The 18094-nt window shown below is 41.3% G+C and overlaps 1 protein-coding gene across 4 annotated transcripts in view; it reads right to left on the bottom strand.

The window, feature by feature from the left end:
* The window catches only part of LOC131579915 (von Willebrand factor D and EGF domain-containing protein-like), a 170403-nt gene extending 153288 nt beyond the window's left edge, over nt 1-17115 (bottom strand). For all 4 annotated transcript variants that reach the window (XM_058840489.1, XM_058840491.1, XM_058840492.1 and 1 more), the window contains exon 1: nt 16780-17115. In XM_058840489.1, coding sequence (XP_058696472.1) covers nt 16780-16876 — 97 coding nt within the window. In that variant the 5' untranslated portion in view covers nt 16877-17115. The remainder of the gene's footprint in view (nt 1-16779) is intronic.
* Between the last annotated feature and the right edge of the window lie 979 nt (nt 17116-18094).

Below are 18094 nucleotides of genomic sequence, written 5' to 3'. Positions count from 1 at the left end.
TTCATTTTCTTTTCCTAGACATGAAGCCAGCTGCTAATGGCTTTCCCAGGGTGAAGCTGGCAGCTGCAGGATCAGGTCTCAAGGCTCTGAAATGTACATTTGCAGGAGAGCCACCTGGGCTTTTGGCTGTTTCATTAGTGGTCATTACTGCTTGTAGAAAAGGATCTAAGCAAAGTGTAAATTCTGGGCTTTGCTTTGGGAAACCACAGTCATTAGTGTCAAATGGAAGCGATCTCAATGATCTCAAAATCTTTCCGTCTGCAATTAAAACTTCCATCGCCTGCTTCCAAAACCATATTAAGTCCCATGGTCTAAAAGTTCACATTTATTTAGTTTTATTCATCTTCCTCTTCAAGTCAAATACAGAAACTGATGCATAAGTAGCACCCTTTTTATGTTAATTGTGAGTGCTTGCTGAGGACTGAAGTGTGAATGCCAGAGCATCATTAAGATGAAACTGTAGCTTTCTGCAGACACCACACAGCTATAAGTAATCTTCTCCTTCAGTTCTTGGATCAAATTATTATCTAATTCACTCTAGAAAAAGGTGTTTTATTTCAACATGTCTATATTTTGTCTGACTTTTCTGTATTTTATGCACAGCAAGGGACTGTGGTGGCCTCCAAGGCCATCTGGGCTATGGGATTGTTGTTCTGCTGCTTGAAGCCCCAGGTAGCACCTCCTGCTGTCATAAAACCCCTCTTAGATTATGAAGGAAAGGTAGGATTGGTCCCTGAGAGATGTGTGGATGGCATCTTCTTCTTGGAGGTGCAGGCAGGCAAACCACAGGGCTTTGGTGGTGCTGGGTGTTGCTCCCTAAACTGACTTTTAACAAAGCAGGCAGGAATTCTTATCTTTCCTAGAGAAAGATAGACTCACCAGGATGTCTGGGGGGGGGAAAAAAATAAAATAAAGCAGAGCTGTGAAGAGATTTTCCATCAGTTTTGTAAACTGCTGTCAGGCAGGAAGCAGGAGGATCTGCATTTGCATTTCGTGGAGTGTTTCGCAGCCACTTAAATGGGAAAGAACAAAGCAGGAATGATTGCTTGTGCTGCAGTTTCTGAGAGCAGCGAGAGGATTTCATAATCACACAAAATTATGCAAGCACACAAATTTTGCATTGTTGGCCCCTGACAGAAAACTGACCTTGACATATACTTGAACATTCTTAAAAGGGAGAAACCAGTTCTATGAGCAGAAATACTGTAAATCAGAACCTTGCTTGCAGGTAGGAAAGTCCTGTTTGCTTGATTTCTAATCTAAATGATCAAGAAAAAGAATTCATAATTGCTGAGTGGTTGAAAAGTGGGCCCAGAATGTACATCCGTTTCGCCTGTGAGGCTCAGTGGGTTGAATTCTCTCTCTGTGATTGCCACAGAGGCTTTAGATAAGGAACCTGTGAAGAATAGCTGAACAGTGAAAGCTATTATCCTTAAAGACTGATATTTACTGGATTCCTGCTTTTTGCCTTTCTAGCTGAGTCACAGAATTTCCTTTGTTGCTGCACATTCATTTCCCTCCTTCCTCTAGCAAATACATTGAATTGAGCAGGCACATGTCTCATACAGTTATCTAGAATCATCTCCAAAAACCCTTCAAAGTCCTACACACACACAAATGAGCCTTGAACACTTCCAGGGCAGAGCAGTACATTAGCAAGGCTGAGAATTAACAGTAGAATTGGGTCAATAAAAAAGGGATATACTATCTGATCACAAGGTGAATGTTTCCACTGCAATGTGAAAAGCTGCTTTCAGTGCTGGAAATACAGTAGAGCAACAGTTAAATTACTGCAACTGTACAGAGCTCATTTGGATCCTTGCCTGCTTGTTCTGATTTGCACAAGCAGTGGGAAAGGCTATTAGGATAATCAGGAGAATGAAGAGCTTGCTTTTAAAGTATGGGTTGAAATTAATTTGCTTAGCCTAGCAAAAGGGAAAACGAGGATGAGTTTTGTGTTGCTGATATGTGCACAGCAGGGAGGGGAACTTGGGGTAAGGGAGAATGTTGTGAAAACATCTGCTTTAAGAGCAACAGCTGTGAACATATTTGATGTTATATTTGATATTTGAGGTGGAAAAGAAGGAATTTCTTTCCTTTGAAAGGTAAAGATCTAAGTGATTTGAACAAAATATCTTTTTCCCATGATGGATTTGTCCCTTGCCTCTACAGCAGGGGACTCCAACTGAGCCATGGCATGGTTGGTTCAGGAGGGGCTTCTACCCTGTCTCTGAGGCAGCTCTGTGTGGAGGCATTTGCCAAATCCTCTCTTTTCTCTCTCTGAAAATGGGTGTGACTAAAACAAGTCCTCTGTGTGGCAGGCAAGAAACCAGAGATGTCCCCAGGCATGCTGACTGGGCAGACAGGTCTCTCCTTCCACCCCCTTTCTCCTATGGATATAATGCCTGAAAAACTTTCTGGGGACCAAAAATGAGGGTGATGCAAAGAATCTGTACCCCCAGGTTACTTGGGTATTTTTAATGAAAGGAAAATACCTGCATATTACTGCAGACCCTGAAGGAGTGAAGCTGGAAGATTCTGGATCAGGGGATCAGAGAGCTCTGAAAGTTTTGAAATTATGTTCTTCCCCTCACCCACTGCAGATTTTATTGAATGCTTACAAATCGTGTCATTGCTTACAATATTTCACTCTTCTGATGGAGGAATTTTGAAACCTGTTATCTATTTTGTTATTTTATCATCAGTTATCGAATTATTGTTGGGAGAGGTTTACACATTCACCATCTTATCATAAATATCCTGGAATATAAAAATATCCAATTTTTACGCTCTTACTATGAATAAATTAAGTTGGATTTATGAGTCTTATGGCCTGTTCTTCCTCTGCTCTTTGGAGGGCTTTGTGAATGTGCAATGAGAGCTCTTATTTCTTATTATGGAATTTTATAGTCACCATGTAACTGGGTTAATAGAAGAAGTATAAATAAGGATATGCATTTGCCTGTGAGCTGTTTGAATATGGGGAAGAGCATCTGAAGTTCAGAAAATATGAACTGAAGCACAGACTGTATATCTTACTCTGTAAATAGGGAGAGAAACTGTTTCAAGCACTGAAAAAAGAATGGAGTGTGTGGGAATTGTCCCCTAGGAAAGGTAAAAAAACCATTGGAGTTTTTTTCTTTTAAGCCATCGTGCTCTACCCTACAACCACATTTTAGCAAACATCCTCAGCTGCTGCAGTTGCTCCCTCTCACCTGCTGGTCTCCTGCACAGACTTTCACAAAGTGAAAGAAAAGGCACTGAAAGAAGAGAAGCAGGAAAGGGTTAACAGCCAGGACGCTTTGCCTTCTAACAGCTCCTCTTCTCTTTGGTCTACAGGAGCCTGGGTGATGTCAGTTCATGCAGACTGAGACCCAGACAATAACCACATCCTACTTTGGAAAGAAAAAAATAGACACACAAATTACTCTTTTTATTAAAGCACACAGGCTAAATCCTGCAATTCTCTCTCCTGTGCCTGAGCAAAACTTATCCTCACTCATCCCTGCGCTGTGTTCTTGTCCTTTCCACAGTTCAGTGCTGCTTTAGCAGCATCAGCTCCAGAAGGATTCAATGCAGGCCATGTCCATGCACACAAAGGAAGGGATGGAGCCAGCACAGCTGTGCCTAAAGAGATAGGGCTGGAGAGGACTGAGGTGGCCACCAAAAGAGACAACAGCTGGAAAACAAACAAACAAACAAAAAAAAAGATTTTAAAGGAGGCACAGACAGGAGGTTTAAGAAAGAGAAGCAGGTGCTGGGTTAGAGAGGTGAGATCGCCTCGCAGGCTGCCTGAGTCCCCGGCTGGGGGACCCTGGGAAGGGAGCAGCAACGGGAGATGGGAAGGAGAAAAGAGAGTTTGTGCTTCACACAGGTTGGGGGAAAGACCATCCTAGCAGCTCTGCAGCCTCTGGACTGTAGCAGCAAAAGGCCATGGGGAAGGGGTTTAGCACGAGAGACATTTTTGTTTTCCCTTCAAAGCAGAAAATCAGGGGGGAAAGCAGCAAGAGGCTGCTGCTCCCAAAGGGCTGCTGCTGCTCCCAGATTTCCTTCTGCTGCCAACAGGGCTGGCTGTGGTTTTCTGTAGGAATGGGACAGCCACAAGTTCATGAGCAGGCTCGCTGTAAAGCTCAGTGTTCTGGAGTAGGGGCTCATCGCTCTTTGTGCAGTACTGTGGATGAGAACCTTTGTACTCCTTTCACAGTTAAAAGAACAATTTTCCTTTAGCCCTAAAAGTGAGAGTGCAACAGGTATTCTAAGCATAATGGGCACTTTATTTAAAAGGTTAAAAATGGCACTGCTGTAAAGCAAAGTGGTGATTTCCCACTGTGCCTCGTTGCTGTACCCATCTTTGCTGCTCTGGGGTGTCAGAGGGAGCGCCAGGCACTTGTGCTGTAATTCTGCTTTGCTGGGAAATCCAGTCAGATTAATGAATTTGGGGTCCCTCGAGATCTGCATAATTTATATCGATGACTTGCTGTTTAAAGTGTTTTACAAAGTCAGGAAATAAATTGTAGGTTTTATAAAAATATCATAATTAAAAATTGACTTGTACTAAATGTTGGCTCCAGGAACGTGTATGAAGTTCAAGTATGATGGATTGTTTTGCTGACTGAAAACTATAAAAAACCAGGAGAGACTTATGATGATAAAAAGTACTTTTTTTAGGTGGTTACATTATCAATCTTTATATTGAGCCAAATGCTGCTCGCATTTCTTCTGTGCATATTTTATTGACTTCATCGTGACCCATTGGGGAAGGACAGAAATATTTGTATTACCGTGAAGAAATATTGTCACATACAAAATCAAAACGTGTTCTTTAACCAAATATAAAACTTCAGAAGACAGAAATGTCTTTAATATGACTTAATCACTCCAGATCCTGGCAAGCTGCAATAAATTTTCTGCTATAAAAACAGAAGGGGAATTTTCTTGCCTTCCTTTGCATTAGTAATACAAATATTAAGATGATGAATGTTATTTTTTCAATAGTTTGATTTAGGAGAAAAAAATGTAAAACTATGCAAAGGGGAATCTGTGACATGTAAGGCTGGTCTCAATTATTTTTTAATGAAAATGAGTTTGAGAACAGCTGTTACAACGAAAAAATGAGCCAAACCCTGTTCACTGTTAGCTGCTCTGTTCCCAGTGAAAATCAGAGGAGCTGGACAGGACCAACAGCCTTAAATTAACACGGTATTGCATGCTAAATAACAGGAGTTTAAAACTAGACACACACTCTTCTATTTTTGACATCAAACTGAGACTCCATTGTTTGAGCAGGGCATAGAGACATGCAACAGAACTAAATGATGAATTAGCATTAGAATAATACTGAAAATGTAAAGTCCTGCCTTGTTGCTATGATTAGACATGAAGCAAGAAATGCTTTCCTACCCTTTTCCCCTGGAGCAAGGGTTCTGAGAGAGACAAAATGTCCAAGGAAAAGACTGAGCAGGAGCTGGACAGCAGCTGGGATGGGCAGGAAGGCAGCAGAGTCCCTGGACAGGGATAGGAGGCACAACAGCTCCAAAACCTTCTGCTCAAGCTCCTCTCACAGCCCTTGGCTCGGGCAGAATGACTGGGGAATGTCTCTTTCGGGTCTGGGCCATGGTGTGAGGCTGCAGGAGCAGGGCAGGGCTGGCTGGGGGCTCCTGCTCTCCCATCCAGCCTTTCCCTGGAGCACGGCACGGAGCTCCTGCAGTGTTCACGTGCTCATCTCAGCCATGGAACACAATGGCTGGGCACACAGGGACAGAGGCATCCTTCTGATGCACCCTCATGAAACGGCTTGGAAATAAGTTTTGATCTCTGTGTCAGATATCTGTGAAAATAAAAATGGAATCCTACTCAACAGCTGCTTTTCCTCCCACCTTGCTGCCCAATTCTTGTTTGCTTGGCTATCTTGCCTCGCTGAGAGCCCTGAGAGGAGCCAGAACAGGATGGGATTTTCTTTAAATAACAACGCTGAGATCATGAGGCAAATATGGGGAGAGATATATAATATGGGGAGAGATATATAAAACTTCTTGATGATAAACACACCATGAAAGGGGTACCTGAAACCCAAGAGACGGATTTTAGACAGTGGCTGTCCTACAAATGCTGCTCTGCTGCTTGGTGCCAGCTCACGTTCCTCCACAGCTTCACTTGGCTTTCAAATCAACAATCACACACTGATAAGTTTTCTGGGCCTTTATTTTCCAGTTCCCTGAATTATGGGCTAGTGGCAAAATCACACAGATAAAATCTTCCAGATGCCTTATCTGTGTTTCAGAAATAAATAACGTGTTTGGTTTACTCTTGAACTCTCTCACAAAATGCATCACTAGGGGTCACCAGAAAGAAGCAAAACTTTGTTATTTAACCTGGAATGCTTATGAATTTATACAGTGTTTTTCAGCTAATCTTTTAGAGAGGGTAATTTGGTTTTCAAAAAGCAAGACAAATTATTTTTCTACAGACAACAGGTATTTCCTGCTAATGAAAATGCCATTATAGAATGCCTGTATTAAAAAAAAAAAAGAGAAAGAAAAAAAAAAAAAAGGCTTGTGTGCAATTCCTCACTCCCATAATTGCATGCTGATACTGTATACACACCATGATTTGAAATTTTACTCCAAGCTAAAATAAGATGTTTGCCTTTCTGGTTTGGTGACCTGTGTCAGAGTACTGGCTAATTTAGCAGTCTGAATTTTAATTTTTCAGCTGGGCTTTAACAAAGCCTCAATGATTTGACTCTGATAAAAACTTACTGCAATATCTTTAAATTCAAAATTGTAGGAATACAGATTACAGCTTTTCATAATTTGTTCTAGCTCTTTGCTTGCAAATCTTAGAAAATATATCACATGAGGTGGTGAGGACTTTATGCAAGGACAGTCTGCTCAGGTAGAAACATGGATCTTTCAGGATATTTTGGGAGAAAAGAGCAAAGATAACATGGGTGGAGTTCAGTGGGGTTTTGCAAAAGAATGAAGGAAAGAACAATAAAATGATGCCAAGCCAAATTCTTACTGCTGAATAAAGGCAAAATTTTCCTGTGAATATTCAGCCAGTGGTAATTTGGCTTTAACAAAAATTAAGAACAGGTCAAGAGATCAATCTCTTTTTAAAATACATCAATTTCTGCATTTTTCCAATGGCTTGATGCCTGTCACAGGAGAGGCCAGTGTCCTTAGGGGTGTTGGGATGTGCTGAGAACAGAGATCTGCCCAGAGAAAGCTGCACAGTCTGTGCTCCCCTCAGTGAACATTTATGCAAGTTCTCCCATGCTTTGTCTTGTCCTCCTTCAGTTTGGGTAGAAATGACATTCTTTCCTCCTCCCTCCTCGAATGTATCTATCTTACAGCTAATGAAAAAGCTCCGGAAATATAACTGTCCCTCGAATTGATTTTGCTTTTACGTAGTGCCTTTTCCCCAAATGGATGCCAGAATGCACTCTTAAAATCAAACTATATAGGACAATAATTTCTAACAGAATGGAAAAACATGGCAGCAGCTTAACAGAGCACTTTAGTGCTAGGCAACACTTTAGGAAATGAAGGTGGCTTTAAAGAGCAGGAATAAGCTCGTGGCCTTGAAGAAGTTATTGGATATGAATAAAGAGCAAGATCAAGAGCAGCCTCTGTAATCCATAGCTGCCCACTCTGGATGCAGGGAATATATTGCCAGTCCCTTGCTCAGAGCCTCAGAAATTAAAGAATGGGTGTTCCCAAGCTTATCTTACCGGCTGAAATATTATTCAAGTTATGAGGGTTCTTAAGATGTCATATTTCAGCTCATGGCACAAATAACCCAAGATCCCCCAGCCCTTCACACAGAGTTTGCTCCAAAATATCCCTGTCTGCTGTGTGCCAGTGGGTGCCTGCTGCCCCTGCCCCTGAACCCTTCCAGAACCTCCAAAATTAAGGAATTCCATGCCTTAAGCAAAATGATGCTCTTTGTAAAGTAGAAATTAGGTTCACTTTATCAGTTTTTCTTTATGCAAAATATCTAATTGCCTTATGCCTTCCCTTAAGCATAAAACAATAGGGGATGTAGGATTACTCAATGGCTTTCTTTTGGCAGAAAAGGACCTTTGATTAAAAAAAGAAGTTGAAATTTGGTGTGTTAAAACATTGCTTCCCAAGCACAAATGAACATAAATCACTTCTTTCTGGACTGCTGGGGACTCACAAACAAGTATCATTACTAATATTGAAATTTATTACCCCTTTTATTTAGCTTGTTCGTTCTTCTAAAAAAGAAAATAAGTATGTTTTGGTTAGAGCTGGTCAGGAATTTAAGTGTTGTTTATTTTACATGCTGTTAATGAAACTGTTCATAGAAATTTGAATGCAATTTTCATTGTTGGTGAAGGTTTCATGTTAGGAAGAATTTGAAGGCTCATGCACTTGGGCATATGGTTTTGACCAATAAAAACATGTATTGATCAATTGATGAGTAGTCTATCTACTCATTTAAGTGTGCTGGAACTGCTTTATTATTATTTTTTTATATATAAATAGCATATATCCATTATGCCATACAATGGTTGAAGCTGCTGTCCATCACAGGTATTTATACCTTTACTGAACACATGGGAGACTGACAGCAAAGCTCTCATTTCAAGATGCATTTAATTACTAATAGAAAGTGAAGCAGTTCAGATAAGAGATTCTCTCTGGCATAATCGATGGAGCAGTTCTGAGGGCACCTGTCTGTGACAGAAGAGATTGATCCAGTTCCTGTACCCTAAAACATCTTTCCTGTCAGTGATTACCACAAGATCAGACTATCAGTTAACACTTTGGCTTTTCCTACTTATGTCTCAGTGGAAAAGTTTTAAAATGTTTAAATGTTTGGAGTTGTGGAAGCAATCAGACAGAAGAAAGCCTTTCTGTGTGGATCAGCAGTGGTTACTCATGCTAAAATAGGATATCTCTGGGAAGACATATAGCTTTTATACAGATAAGCACAGTGAGGAGCTGGGCTGTATCAGCAGTGATGGAATTCAGCGGCAAAACCCCCTCTAATGGGCAGATTTGTGAGGTTTATTTTTTGTCACCATAAATTTTCCCACAGCATTTCTGCAGCACTAATTGCTGTGATAATTGCACGAAGCAGGGATAACTGTGGTGGCCAAAGGGATGTTTCCTGTGCTTAGTTCCCCACACAGCCACCTGTGTCGCCTTTTTGCACTGACTGCAGTGTTTTAGTTTCATACTCAGTTTAGCCCCATTGAGAACAACATTAAATTGTCTGCTAAGGGCCTTAAAAAAAATGAAGCCTGATGCTACCACAACCCCCTGATTTTTTATTTCCAGAGGTGATTGTTTTCCAACTCATCATCATGTATACAGATATTTAGAGTCTCTGCCTCCAGCTTTTCTGAGGGGGGAAGAGGCTTCTGCCTTCTTCCAACATGTTTTTTTTTGCCCTTGTGAGTGTTTCTGTGCCAGGGCCCTTGGGAGCAGTGTGGGGCTGACCAAGGACAGCTCTCCAGGTCCCCTCACATCATTCCAGCACCTAATGGGGGTGCTGGTATCCTCAGGAGGAAAGCTGCAAGCTCAGATCTGAGACAGAGGATGAAGTTGTTTGGAAAGAGCTGATGGATAACTTTGTCAGAGGTGTATTAATGAGAGGAAGTGTCACCACACCCATGCAGAGTAGAGGTAATAGCAAACAGAAGAAGAGATCTTCGTGGATAACAGACGTTGGGAAGCAGCAGGAATAACTGTGGGGGATTTTCATGATGAAGACATCAGTTATTGGGGAAACACGAAGCAGCAGCGAGGGACTGGGGCGGGTAGTGGATTTATGATTTATGTCAGAGCTGTTTGTACTGTAAGGCAGTAATCATGTCAAGAGGAGAAAAGAGTTGTAAAATTCCTCTGGGAGATGATGGGTTGTGCTGGGATCACCTGCAGCCCCAGTCCAGCTGTCCTGAAGCGCATCAGTGCTTGGAGATCACACCAGGGACAGGGGTTAAGTCAAACCTCATCCCTCCACATCCAGCACTGAGAACTTCCACATGCTCGTGGTCTTTGGCTGTGATGCCTTAAGGGAATGCCAAAGCTTCCTCGCTCTGAGCTGTGCTGAGGGGCACAAATGAGTCCTGCCTGGGCAGAGGCTGAGCCCACAGGTGATGGCACCCACACCCAGGGAGGGGAGGGTGAGCCAAACCCATCTCTGCTCCAGACAGGGAATGCTGCCAGGTACTCCAGATTTCCCAGGGAAATTCTCTTGCATGATCAATTGAAAAAACTGGCAAAAAAATGAAATTTATCTGAAACTGGAGGGTTTGTATATTTAGCAGCTATGAGTGAGACTTTGAAAGGATAATATGGGAGAAAAGAAGCCCAAATCCTTCAGGAAGGTTGTGGGATGGGGGTGTCTGGCACCCACAAGGCTTGATACAAAAAAACTTCTGGGATGGTTCTGGGCTAGCTAAAGGAAAAGAATAGATTTCTTTGACCTTTATTCTGCTTTATACACATTCAGAAAATCAAATGTCCATGTATTTTAGCATTTGAAGAGGGAGTTGCAGGCACAGTGGGGTAGGAAATAGCCTTCTCTTCATTTTCCTTCTATTTCTTGCAAAAGAAAACCAAGGAATTAATTAGATTTCATCCTGTTTATGTCTTTGTTGCTAGCTTTAATCTTAACATCTAATAGAAAAACTGAGCAAATGGCTCTGTGAATTTTTATATTTTTTTTTCCTCTAGTCCATTAAGAAAAGAACAGAGCTGATGATAAGTCAGCCTGAGTGAATCAAAGTATCTGTGCTGTGCTGTTGAGGGAGGCTCAGTCACAGACAACTAGTTTTATAGCAGGTCCATGGTTGATTATAAAGTAAATAATTGGAGGAAAGGGACAAAGAAGATTAAAGTCATGTCTGAATCATGTTTGTGAATTGGTCTGTTTTGGCACCCAGGCCAGTTCAACAAATAACACATCTGATGGATGCAGTGAAATCTAATAAAGCTAATTCTAAGAAAATTTTTAATTATTAAGTTATGAATTAAAAAAAATTAGCTTAGGTGTTAAATAAGCCACTGATTGAATTTTACCTTCCTTTGCTCTACATATAGACCTTCAGGAAATCAGGGAGATAAAATTCCATGAAAAGTTTGCATGATGGTCAAACATCAGCAAAATACAATTTCAAATGGAGATGAGAAGGAAGAAAGTGTTGACATAAGACAGGCTCCTTCCTGTAAAGGAATTGTCTAGTTCAGATCCCAAATTATTTTTCATATTTTCATTAAAATCATTAGAGAGCTATTCAGGAACTTCTGAGAACCCTCTTGTCTTTGTATCATCCTCTAGATTTATTTTGCTGGAGGATTTTATTCCACTTATTAGCGTGAGGAAGAGGAAAAGTTGGGGCATGCACCAGTCTGGGGAAGTGCAGTGGCTACTGAAATGATTAGCAAATACTGCAGGAGGGGGCATTTAGTGGAACAGTCAGCACACAAAGCTGCCAAGGGACAGCTGAGTTGTAAAACACTTCAGCTACCACAGGAGATGCATTACATTATTGTGGTAGGCAGATAATTTGCTATCCTGCTTTTGGAAGCTGCTTCGTAGAAAAAATAAAAATAAAAATAGGGGAATAAGCAAAATAAGCAAACTCGTTCTCAATCAATGAATTAATACAAAACCAGCAAAAGGAGCGGAGCAGACTACTACAATCCCTCAGCTTTATTAGGCAATCAATTTTTTTTTTTCCATTTCAATATGTAGAATATTCCCTCGTGGCTCCCCATGGATGCCATGCAGTGTGAACACAGCAATCAAAGTAATGGATGTCAGAATAATCAAAATAAGATGTGTCAGAAAGAAGCAAATGAGTACATACTCTCATTAAGTAAATCTCCTAAGAGCTTAATGTACAAAGCTCTTCCCAGAAAAGCTGTACAAACAATTGCATGCACTAACACATGGTTCTATTGCTGTTTCAAAGGCAAATAAAAATATTCTTCAATCTAATCCACATTTTTTTCATATTTCACTGTAAATAATCTCTACCTGAGGCAAAACACATAATGTAGCTGCCACAGTGACATTAACAAAGGTCATAACTGAAGGTAAAATATACTACTTTGAAAAAAGCTTTAAAATCCTTAAACAAGCAACATGCTGGAAACCACGTTAATGACAATATCCATTTCTGCTGTGGACTGGCAAAGTCCAACACTAAACTTCCATCTGCTAGGTGACAAGACACTTCATCCAGGTAGTAAGTAGCAAAAAAGTCAGTATGAATCTTCCAGAGGAGCAAATTTTTAGACAAAATAAGCAATCTGGCTGCCTTGAGGACTTTTCTCAGCAAAAAATTCAAAGAGGTGCAATGGAAACCCAATGAAAAAGCAACAAAATGGTACTTCCACAATGTTCCCAGCCTTCTGAGGCAGCAAGCCTACGGCACAAAAAAAAGGGGAGGAAATATATCCAGAGGAAATAGATCCAGAGGAAAGAGCCATTTCCAAAACCTGAATCATTTTAATAGGCTACAGAAGTGGTCTAGGAACAATTGGAAAATAAATTCTGTCTCTAATGAAGTTAATTCAGGATTAACTTTTCCTTCTGCTCCCGTACTATATCTGTATGATAAAGAATTTATAGCATTTTGGAAGGTAAATGGATCATTTTTAATTAAAACAAAGGGAATTTGGGGGGAATTTCAAGTATTGGCCACCTAAAACATGTTAAACAGATTAAAACCTACCAGAAATACTTTGTGTCCCCTTGAGTTTGTGCGTGGCCATTTGACTTCAGACTTTTCAGGGAAGATGGCCAGAGGCTGAGTGTTTTTATTGCCCTCCAATTTACTGTATTGGCTTTTGTGCCAGTTCTGAGCTGTGCCAGGGCTGATGGGGTTGGGCTGTGACTCCTGAGGCCTCACCAAAGGATTTTCCTGATGACCTTGAGCCACTCTGGGTCCCCAGGCCATCAGTAAGGCAGAGTGATGATGCTCCCTCTGCTCAGCGATCTGTCTTGTCGGGTTAGGAGCAAACACAGATTTGTCTCGACTCCTCGTGGTTCCTATCGATTGCCAGGGAAGCTGGATGCGCACAATACTTCTTCAGGTTTGGCATTCAGAGACAAAATAACTTTGAGGAACTGGACCATTAAAGGCAACATTTTGGCCATGAATGTCCTATACTGTTATGAGCAGTGTCTAATAAATTGATTCTCGATTTTAGCACAGTGCAGAGTAGTAAATAGCTGTTAAGGGGTTTGAACATGCTTGGCAGGCCAATGGGAAATTGGCAAATGCTTGGGAGATGCAGCTGAAGGGCAGCCCTCTCACACCAAACATATCTTTAAGCCTGTGTAACTTTGAAAACAATCATTTAATTTTCATCAGGGGATTAAAAGGCAAATGCGTGAGCAAAAAAATTATTTCTCTAAAAATTCCAAAGTCCTAAAATCCAATAGTGACATACCAGTACAGGTCAGGAGAGTCAAAAACTAAGGTGACAGAGGTTCCCTCGCCCCTGGACTGCAACAGTGCCCAATTCTTCCTTCCTTATGAATGAAATTTCCCTGAAGTGGCACAGCCCTTGTACTTCAGGTAAAAAGGAGTGGAACAAAAAAGTTATCAGCAAGCAGAAATCATTGTACAGCCCCTGCTTCCCTTTGACAGCACAAAATCAGATAAATCCAGATTTCAATCTTAGTTTAAGAGATACAAACTGGCTTAATTTGGGCCTGCTCTGGTGGGTGGCAACCCTGCCTATGGCAGGAGAGCTGGAACTCGGTGATCTTTAAGTCAAACTTAAACTGTTTGTTAAAAATCAAACTGTTCTCCATGTTAATTGGTACTTGATACTGATTTAATAAGAGGGAAATAAAATATTAGCCTGTAAATGACTTTTGATGATTAACATTAAAAGTAATGTAGGGAGAGAAGCATACTGTAAAGGTTGTTCCTCTCCCTTTATTTCTTTGGCATGGCCAGGAGTCTTGGCTCTGCTTCCATAGGAAAGCATTCCGTGGGTTATTGTTTGTTTGTAAACGCCTGCGGCGCTTCCCACAGAGCTAAACCATGGAGCCAGATTAATCCCAGTGTTATTTCCAGAGGCACAGGAATGGTCTGACCAAACCCACTCATGGCCTGAGAGCTTGATCCCTGTAAGCTGTTTCCAGGCCTGGGATTTCAGACCCTGGGGATTCCCTGGGGTGGTCACACCCCTCTTTGCTCAGGGACCCCGAGGGTGGAAGAAGCCCTGGAATGTTTCAGCCTGACCAAGGGAGGGGAGAATTTGCCATCCCTGGCAGATACTTGAAGCAGGTGGAGAAGTCCTGAATAGTTTGATTAGTTCCTTTTGAGGTACTCATGAGGAAATGTTCTCTCAGCTCCAGCAGATTTTTGTTTCCAGGATGGACAGTCCATGGCACTCAGGTTTTACAGCAGAAGCTCACAGTGAAATCGTGGGTTGCTTTTGGGTAGAACACGGAGCAAATTATATACTCTGATCTTCATTTCACTCTTCTGTACAAAGCAAGACCAGGGCTCATATAATTACAAGACATACTGAGTGGTTTTTGCCATTCTAGACTATTTCCATTTACTTTCTTAAATCAATAGACCGCTTGGGTGGCTGGAAAACACACCACCTTTCCATGCTGGCTGTAGGCATTTTACCTTCCTCTGACACCATCCTCTCCTCTCTTCCTTCACCTCTGGATATGCTCAAATTTTTCCTCAGGTGCTTCAGAGTTGAGGGAAATGCACAGGAGTAAGCTTGGAAACAATTAACTCTATCTGAGTTTATTACATATGTAACACCTTGCAGTGAAGCCCCAGTGGATTTCGGGAGCTTCAAGGGTACCTCTGCAGGAAACTCGTATCCAAATTAAAAACTTTCTCAGTTGTACATTATGAAAAGGCTCCAGAGGGGATGGGGAGAAATTCCTTTCCGCTGGTGGTGTTACAAGCAACTATTTTAAGATAAATGTTTTTTCTGTAAGATACCACTGTAAAAAGATCTATTGTCTTTTTCTCTTGATTGACTTATTTACAGAATTTCATCCCAGAACAGTCTGACAAGCTCTGTGTTGTGTCAGCCCTCCCACATCTATGATTCACTGTGTTGCTTTTGTCCCTGGTGCTTCACTTAGTCCTGTAATAGACAGCAGCTACGGGTGTTGTTGGTAACCTTTTCGTGCTTCTCAGTCATGGGAAATAATGCAAAAACCCCAAATATTGAGAATTCACTCAGTCACAGGGAGCTTCATTACATAAAGTAAGAGCAGAACATGATGTTCTTCCTCGGTCTTTAAATTACTTTTTCATCTTCTCTCTTTCAATGAAGCATCTGTGAAGACCTTTTTGGTCAGATCTTTCTTATTCACCATGAAATTCTTATGGGATTGGTAGGTTTGTTAGACTACAAAAGTAAACAGCTCTGTTAATATGCTTGTAATGTCACAACACGATCTGTCAGAATTTAAACCTTCTGGGCAGTTTCATTTACTTCAAGTTCACTCTATGAAAAAAAACAAACAAAAACCCACAGCAAGTCTGAGGAATCCTTCTGCATCACCTAAGAGACAGCACAATACTTAATTCCTTCGTGTTCTCAGTTTAATAAATATGTCCATATATATTACCTGCAGTAGGAAAAATACAGTGGCAAATACAGTTACTTAGTTACTAGGAGTTAAAAGGTCGTTTCCCCTGATGAAAAGCTTGTTCTATCAGATAAGTAGCTGCTACACTCCAGAAAACTGGCAACCCTTCAAAAGGTTTCAGAAATTAAAGGCATTGTTTGAAGATAAAGGCGATAAGGTCATTTGCTTTGTGTTCAGTCCTGCAAAACTTTCTGTGTGACCCTTTGATATTCAAGTGAGGAGGGCTCTAAATTGTTTTATCTTCGTAGAGCTAATGAGTGCTGGCTGACAGTCACTGTTCAGACCAGTTGGGACTCTACTGGAATTAAATTTTGTAAAATATGACAACACATTTCCTTTAAGGGGGGGCTGCCTCTGCAGAATTTGCCAAAGCTGAATCCATAATCACTCACAGCACTACGCTCTTTGCTTTTCTCAGTTTCTTTTATTAACCCAGTTTTCACTAGCTGAATAATGTCTAACATGAGTCTCAATGTATTTCTGTGTACAATTAATAAAGCTGTGTAAACAAGCCACATATGTAAAATCTATGTCCCCTTCGAACTCTCTCCTAGAGTGAAACAAGACTTACATTTAATGTGTACAGTAGTAGAGAAATTACTCCAGAACTTTTTATTGCCAGAGGCTTTAGGGCTGTGTATGATTATTATATGTGTAATTAACTAATCTATAATGTTCCTCTGATATATGGTGTATATAATTCTTTCCTTGAGGAATAGAATGTTATTTTAAAGCCTTTTTTTTTCTTTTATGGTTCATTTCATTTATTCCATTTATGGGAAAATGTTATGTATATTCCCTAAATCACTTGACTTTTTTTTTTTTTTTCTAGCAGGAAGTAAGAATTTTCACAGGTTTTATTTTTTTTTTTGTTAAAATGTGCCAAAGGGAAGAGAATGTCCTCCTGTAATGATCAATATACATCATGTGCTGAAAGTGTGCTTGGCTTTCACTGTGACCTTCTTCATTACTGCAGTTGTTTATTTTAACCTTACTTCCATCCTATTTCGGAGACTCTCTAATAATAGCCCTCTGTCACTCCAACCCACATTCAAAAGTAAACGTAAACAAGATCATCTCAGTTTCAAATACACATGAACTCTATCCCCCAAACAACCATCAAGTAATTAAAAAGCACAAAATCCTTACCTAATGCTGCTGACTCAGAGCTAATGGCCAGCAAGGGAATCCAACAGAGGTAGGCAACAAGTTGGAGATGCTGATGGAAAGGAGAGGGCTGCTGCATAGTGTCCAAGACAGCTTTTATCCATGCATCTGTAGTTGCTTACAAGTTAACTTTTGAAGTCCTAAACTTTGCAGGAAAAGCCATCAGCCCGCCCGCCTGCTTCAATTTTTTTTTTTCCCCCTCCGCCTTTCTTTCGTTCTTTTCAATCCACTCTCCTGGAGAGGGCTGAATGTGTCATTAATCCCAGAATTTCCAGGAGGGAAGCCCTGCAGCCACAGACAAACCCCTCTCCCCCTCCCACAGCCCCCCAGAGCACACGTGTCCCTGCAGCTGCTGCGGCCACAGCTGCTGGCATTTGCACGCCCGGTGTCACCCGCAGCACCAGGACAGCCTGTGCCTCACTGCTGGGAGCTGATCCCGCAGGAATTGGGGGTATAAACCAGCCTCAGGTTTTTGAGGCTATTTTTTTTTTTATATCCTCAGGGTTTTGAGGCAGGCAGCACCGAGTGATGATGGCCGCAGTCATATCTGGTGTTGTGCGTACGTGTGAGGGGCCTGAACAATGAGAGGCTTTTCAGAGTGTCATTGCACCAGCCAGAGCAACAGAACAGAGAACAGCAGCGAAGGATTCCATCACTCAGACTGCAGTGATGCCTTAGGAGTTTAGCTTTTATATTTTTCATATATTTGTAATCCTGCAGTTCTTTAGTGTATAACTCTAAAATCCATATGGAGTGTCAGCTGCTGTCTTCACATTTTGGTCAGACAGAACAATTCCTCTCTGGGCCTGGGAATCAAGGACACCTCACTGCCTCAGGCCCTGAGAGATGGAAACAAAAGTGAGTTGGGAGGAGCAAACTTGGGGTAAATGACTTCATTACCTGAAGCTGTAATTGGAAGATGAACCCCCAATGTGCAAATGGACCCAACTTATAAAAGTGTGAAAACCCATGACCCAGTGTCTGTTTTGGGTGTAGCTCCAGGGGAGGCTTCATCTGCACTAAATGCACGTGTAGGCCCTTCAACAAATATACCCACTTTTTATTCTCTTAATTTTGTCTGGCCTCTGTTTTAGGTAGCCCCAGAAAGGTATCAGCACTATCATATTTATCTGAAGGTTGGTCTCTCAAGGTGCCCTGGATTTACTTATCCCCTTATCTATTTAATCAAAGGGAACCTTTGAGGGTGGTAAAGATGAAATTGAAGCTTCCCATTGTCTCAAGTAAGAATTTTCCCTGGGCTGGATATGGCTTCCTTCATTTCAGGAAGACAAACAAT

This window comes from Poecile atricapillus, chromosome 5 (assembly GCF_030490865.1).
Source record: "Poecile atricapillus isolate bPoeAtr1 chromosome 5, bPoeAtr1.hap1, whole genome shotgun sequence".
Taxonomy (NCBI): Eukaryota; Metazoa; Chordata; class Aves; order Passeriformes; family Paridae; genus Poecile; species Poecile atricapillus.
This window is presented reverse-complemented; position numbering and strand designations above follow the sequence as displayed.